General features: G+C 34.3%; 1 protein-coding gene across 1 annotated transcript; it reads right to left on the minus strand.

Annotated features, from left to right (window-relative positions):
- Nucleotides 1–230: 230 nt before the first annotated feature.
- Nucleotides 231–6,291, minus strand: LOC120279196. Its single transcript, XM_039286060.1, has 13 exons — nucleotides 6,137–6,291; nucleotides 5,764–5,810; nucleotides 5,545–5,652; nucleotides 5,106–5,180; nucleotides 4,402–4,452; nucleotides 4,191–4,337; nucleotides 3,979–4,109; nucleotides 2,732–2,819; nucleotides 2,415–2,474; nucleotides 2,108–2,345; nucleotides 1,162–1,313; nucleotides 1,001–1,071; nucleotides 231–316 (listed from the first exon to the last, which is right to left on the minus strand). Exons 3-13 carry the CDS (start codon nucleotides 5,620–5,622, stop codon nucleotides 268–270), a joined length of 1,140 nt encoding a protein of 379 aa, XP_039141994.1. The 5' UTR covers nucleotides 5,623–5,652; nucleotides 5,764–5,810; nucleotides 6,137–6,291; the 3' UTR covers nucleotides 231–267.
- Nucleotides 6,292–6,572: the final 281 nt, after the last annotated feature.

Below are 6,572 nucleotides of genomic sequence, written 5' to 3' on the forward strand. Positions count from 1 at the left end.
TTCCTTCCTTTTCTCTCCCTAGGACTAGAACCTGTATAAAGACATAAAGCATCAGATGATCACAAGTTTTACATGGCTACACTCAAAAGCCTACAATATTTAGCGCATGACATACTGTTTTCCGTGGGAAGGAATACTGGTCAAGAGGAACACTGTTTGCAGTCTGCTCCAAGCCTAAGATGGAGAAACCTTCTCGCTTTTTCTTTTCTAAAAAAACCTTCAAGCTGAACACAGGAACCTCTATGATAGGAACCCACTTCTCAGCTGTTACACTGAAATAAATGATTGATGAGATGTATTGCCATTAGAATCAATTCTGAAAGACAGATGTTCAAAAATGCAAAGCCTAAGAAAGAAGGTAATTGTAAAGAAACAGTTTTATAACTGTATATGACAAAGAAAATTCATATAAAAAAAAAGATGGTCATAAATCTTAAGCACTACTGCAACCTAATAATATAGCTAGCAATGGATGGACCATTCAAGCAAGTACAAGAGTCAATACTTGGAATGACTCGATCATCGTTACAGAGCATTCAAGAAGCAATTCATTGGGTTTTGGAAGCAAAGATAATATAGATGTTACATTGCTCAGGAATAAGTATGATATACAGTACCAAAAAATAGCTCGGCAGCCTAATGATTGAGCTGTAGGAAAGAAATAAAACTGCCAGATTTTTTGAGAGCTAGGTTCAGAAATTCTTTCTGTAAGCATTTGTAACTTTGAAGAATGCATGAAAGATTACACATGAGTTTGAGATTCACCTTGGTACCAGTATGACCTATACGCTATGCCCATATGGAAAACAATACACATATGCCACACTAATCAGGGCACCCAAAAAAGGTGTATTAGCAGTGGTTTGAGATGTTGAATGACAAGCAAAGTTTATTCATCAAATAATTGGTTGCCTCAAGTAAGAAATTCAGCAAACGAAGTTATGGAAGCAGAATTAAAATATTAGTCAATAAATGGGCAATGAAGAAGAATCACAATTACCTAATCAGTTGAAATTGTTTGTCATGTATGATGCTTGCATCAGAAACGGCCAGACCTGCTGCCTTGAATACCTGAATTCAGAAAATTCAATCATAAAATGCAAGATCCGCAATGCTCAAAAATTACCATAAAGGGATATAAGATTTGTTTCTGTGGCATACCTCACATGTTCTTGCTAACCCAGCAATGTTAGGTATTCGATCAAGTAATGATGCTACAAAGATAAACTGCTGTTGACTTTCCTTTATTCTTTGCACAGCTTGATTTCTCGACTGAATCACTGGCCTCAGAAGCTGATCTTCCTTTTCCATTTCTGGTGTAAGTAAGATAACAGACAGATAAAATACGATAATCCAAAAAAAAAAAAATGCACAGCATTACTCAGACATAATATCTAAGTGACAGAAACAAAAGGAAACTAAACAAGTTTAAGCTTCAAGTAGACCTAAATGTTTCCAATGGCTAAATGGGCACCGCCATATAGACTAGAAAATTTAAATAGCTAAGTTATGTGACAGTATGACTGAATGTGTGCATGCTATTTGCCACAGATCAGGCATAATCAGTGGTAGTTTACATCACTGCTAAAGGGCGAACCAGATTTCTCAAAGGCTTATCCACAAGAACACGGAGAATAGGGAAGGATGCAAAATGACCAGTTAAGAAAGCTTTGAAAAACTTTGCATCCTACGTCTCTGGTTGATACCGCATGAGCGGGGATAAAGTGGCTTTTAAACAAAGTGCGCTTTTAGCTTGTATATAACTAAGTAGAAAAACGTCACAATAAACATCACTTGTTCCAGAGGAAATTGATATAAATATATATATATATATATATATCTAAAGAATTGAAATAACAGAGCACTTCAAACAAGCAAGGCTTATTTCAACAAATCAGCCAACTGTACAGCAGAAACCCAGATATGACAAATAAGCAACTCCCTTGGAGCTAAAACATAGTCAAGAGATCGAAGCAAAAGTTTACCGCAAATAAAAGGAAAAAATAATCTCCAGGTACAACCCTTGGATAATAACATAACAAAACAGAAAAGAAATTCATACTTCTTTGGCAGTAAATTTTAAGTTTTGATCAATGTCCTCACGTACCTAAAAGAAGTTTAGGTGGTTCAGAATCACCCAAGAAGTCAGCGCTACCATATTCTTGAACTGTGATTTTCTTTTGGAAATCTAAAGAAAAATCAATCCGATTTAGAGGAAATGCTCCATCTTCATTGGCCTTTAGTAATTCTGCTGAGTCCTTGCAACTATCTGCATGTGTTATACTTTCATTTTTGATGGCCATGGCGTCCTTTGCAATGGAATCTCTTAGATCATTTCTAACGTCCTGCATTAGTTAAGGGTCAGATTGCACCTGTTAGAAGTTTAAGATTTGATAGATAGGTGTATTGCTCACATTTAAAAATGTGATGACATGCTCCATGAGGGATACAGGAACACATTCAAATTCAAGCCCCTGAAATAACATGAAAAGAAAACCGCTGGTTTAGCTCCTAGAAGAATGACTTAAAAACTCCAAATAATAATAACATCATTGATACAGAAGACACCAAATAGTGAAAATAACGCACTGTTTGAATGAATGGCAGCAGAAAATGCAAAATTACAAGATAAAGCCAAGCAATAGGATTAATAACTACAGGAATTGCAAGTATACTTTGATAAGAAATTTAACTAGACAAAGAAGTGTGTGAAAACTCAAATATTATGAACCTCATCACGGGCATTGAAGACTCCAGTGGGCGTTGCAGACTTTACAGGATCAAAAGCATCAAGAAAGCCCTCCATTGATGCCCTTAGCCTGAAACAACATAGCAGACACAGCATTTAGATGGACCTTCATGTAACGAACAATATCCAAACACAATATCAAGGACAAAATGATAAAGAAAGATGCATCTACAAACAGACTAATAACATATCAAGAAACAATATATGCTAAAGGTAAGATTTATGGCTAAATTTAACAGTAGATTCGACATCAATGGATTCGCAAATTATAGCTCTTATTTGTTTGTTGGTAATGAGAACTATTTGAAGCAAAATGTCATCTTTACAGTTCATAACATCAATATGTGGCACCTATCTCAGTGTTTGCTAAGCCTCAAACTCCACGTCATTATTTCAGTGCATACCTTGTTACACTGAAAAAACTTGGACCCACTCTTTTTATCCCTAATTCTCAACTAGATTAAGTACTGAAATTTCACTGAAAACCTTCCAAAACTCAGAGCAAATATTGATCTCAATGTTCTCAAATTGCCTTTGTTATCCCATGCATATGGTTCTCTCTAGTGTAGAACAATTTCATCTGCAAATAAGTACTGCTCAAAAACATCAAAATCTCCAAGAGCCACGTTAATCTTCAATGTTATCTGCCTAATATTAACATTACTCTCATCAAACAGCAGAAATTTGAATGAGTGAGAACTAATATCTCTTTGTTACTACCTTTGACGTGTCAAGTTTGCCTTATATTACTTGAATAACTACATATAAACAAGATCAATAATAAATGTTAGATGTCAAAGGGAACTCACTTAAAATTTGACAAAACTATTGCAAACATAGCAAGTGTCTCTCAAACTTCAAATTAATATATCCACTACATCAAGCCCAATTACAGAAGAGGGAAATGAGCCACGAAGAAAGGCATTTTTTTAATAGATGCAATAGCATTATTCCTGTAGGAAATCATCACGCAGAAAGAAAACCATCATACATATTCTAAAGTTTATATAATATGTTGCATCAGCATGAAGGTCAGGTACATCAGATGAGAGTGCAATCTATTTTAACACCAAACCAACTCAAATCAGAGCAATTACTCTGAAATACAGCACAACTATTCTACAATCAGGTTTTGGAGAAACATAACTGAAAGGTGACTACTGATAACTCAAAAAGGTCAAGATTCTATAGATTATCATGAAATGTGAAATTACAAGTATGAAGAATACCTCACACAGTCTGGATTCTCAGCCAAATATAGCTTCAAGTCCTCAAAACACTTCTTTTCCAAAGGTGCAACTTCTGAGGTACCAGGCCCCAGAGCAGGCCATAGTTTGCAAAGGACATGGTAAACCAGTAACTGCAACAAAAAATAACACAAGATAGACTAATAAACAAATATAGATGGCATTTAAGCATACAATAATACAAATAGATTTACCTGAGTAAATCCACGCAAACTATGGTGATGCGAGGTCAAAAATGGAATTATTGAAGGAAGCAGCCCATGTAAATGCTTCAATTGCATAGGCAAGTCACCAGCATGAAGGATAACATTGGTTGCTATGAATACATAGGAAGATAATGCCTGCATTTAAACCAATGAAATCAAACTAAGGTTAATATAGTAGGTATGGTAGATAAAGTTATACCTGTGGTCGCATGTTATAGTTGTAGAAAATAGGAAGCAGTTGCTGTTCAACCTGTAAGATGACAAACATATCATAAGCTGTAAAAGTTTGTTCAATTTCTAACAAAACAGATGGGAGGAATCACGCTTTTTTAACTAGCAACTCCCAAAAATAATATGAACTCAAAAACACTGTACTATGTAAAAAGGTAAAATAACAGTAAACAATCAGATGTTTTTTATTTCTATGAAAAGTTCCATGGCACAAACAATTCCCAGATCGTCGGAAAATCGATGCATAACAAATTGTTAATTAATAAATCAAGGCTTTTTACAGAGCCCAGCTTATGGGCCAGGATATCAAAATCAAAATGTACAGATAAAATTATTGAAACTGTACTAGTAAAACATTATAAATACTAATTGAAAAGGAAACTTGTGAAAAAGAAGAAAAGTGAAGATGAAAAAGAAAAGGTAAACGGAATATATGATGGCCAGTACATTCATACAAGCTACATATATCTTGTCAATGAGGAGACAATGCTTAAACATGTAAATTAAAGGATTTTACTAGCAATGATCTTCCAAAGAAAAAAGAGTAATATCAGTTTAGGAACAAGAAAGACGGTTATGAAATGCCAGAAATTGAGAATCACATAAAAGCAAAACAATAATAGCAAAATCTTTTCAAAATATGCTAAAACTCTGGAAATTAAATGAACTTACTAATGCTGGGAACTTCAAGTAAATTTGCATCGCAAATATTTCCAAATATTGCCTAACACCTGGCAAATTGTTTCTCTACAAGACAGGAAATATTTCAGATTAACAATGAAACCTAAGCATGAAATCAATGTCAGAAACAACATAATTTAACCAATATGTGAAACCTAAGCAAAATTAAAATTCAACCACAAACAAAATACAATGCACCACAGAACCATGGAACTCATCTGCAGAGGTGTTTCTAAGATACTATTTACAGTGAGTTGGCCTATGCATTACCAGAATAGGAATAGTCCCACATGGATCAGATAAAATAATAATAATAACTTAAGGAACAATTTAGAAGTTATAATTATGCACCAAAGACAGGCTTAATGGAATCATGCTACCAAATTGAGCAATGTCTGAAAAAAGCAACACAAAACGCTGATCTCCTTACGCATAGACAAACATGCAATCTGGACGTAACTGCTCCAACTATATCATCATCAACAAAATGTGATAATACACAGATCATTTGCCACAGACGAACTTTGCGCCTATGAACCTGTGTGACAAACAAATTGTGTCATATGCTGTGAGGGGAAAAAAACAAAAAGACCAGCAGACAAGTTTCCAGCAAAACACAAAGCACAATTGGATAAAATTAAATCCTTACGCCACTGAATTTTTTATACAATTCCTTGCAAGATCTTTATCATTAACCTACATTGAAAAATATGATTGGAAGTCAGCAGCAAAAACTTAGTCAGATGACAAGATAATTAAAGCTGTAAAAAAAAAGATCATGTCAAATAAGAAGAAAATCAAAGCAGATTCTCAAGAATCCAAATGCATCTCAGTAAATTATATCAAGAGAACATAAAATTAAACATATAAAATGCCAATATATCATCTGAAGCATAGAACTTACAGGCCTAGATGCACAGAAATTTACAATGAAGTTGTAAAACACATTTTATATACACTATACAATTTTTATATATTTCAAAGCCATTTCAAGTTGCTAATAACCGTCAGAAAATCCATACCGCATAATCAAGGAGTTCGGCAAGAAATATTTTTCCACACTTTCGGGAAGCCTGATAATCTCCATTTTCTTCTCCACCTATCCTATTAGGTAAGTGCGCAAGCTTGTGAAAGAGAACAGCAACTGATACACGTGCATACATCTCTGTATTAATAAATTGCTGAAAAGAACATCATTGTTATATGATTAATAAAAGTGAACAGTAAGTTTACCATATATAAATAATTCATGTAATATAATAGTTAAAGCAATCAACAAACTACTAATTGGAGGTATGCATTTTGGATGCTGCCAGACTTCCACAGGGGTAGCATTGTCTTTTTCTCCTACCAAGCCACTGATATCCTTTTTGTTGAATCCAATAACCATGAAAAAAACACATGCATGACTTGGTAAATAACTTAGTGTGTCTATGAGTAGGCAACAAAACAAACAAG

Source organism: Dioscorea cayenensis, chromosome 16, assembly GCF_009730915.1.
Source record: "Dioscorea cayenensis subsp. rotundata cultivar TDr96_F1 chromosome 16, TDr96_F1_v2_PseudoChromosome.rev07_lg8_w22 25.fasta, whole genome shotgun sequence".
Lineage (NCBI taxonomy): Eukaryota > Viridiplantae > Streptophyta > Magnoliopsida > Dioscoreales > Dioscoreaceae > Dioscorea > Dioscorea cayenensis.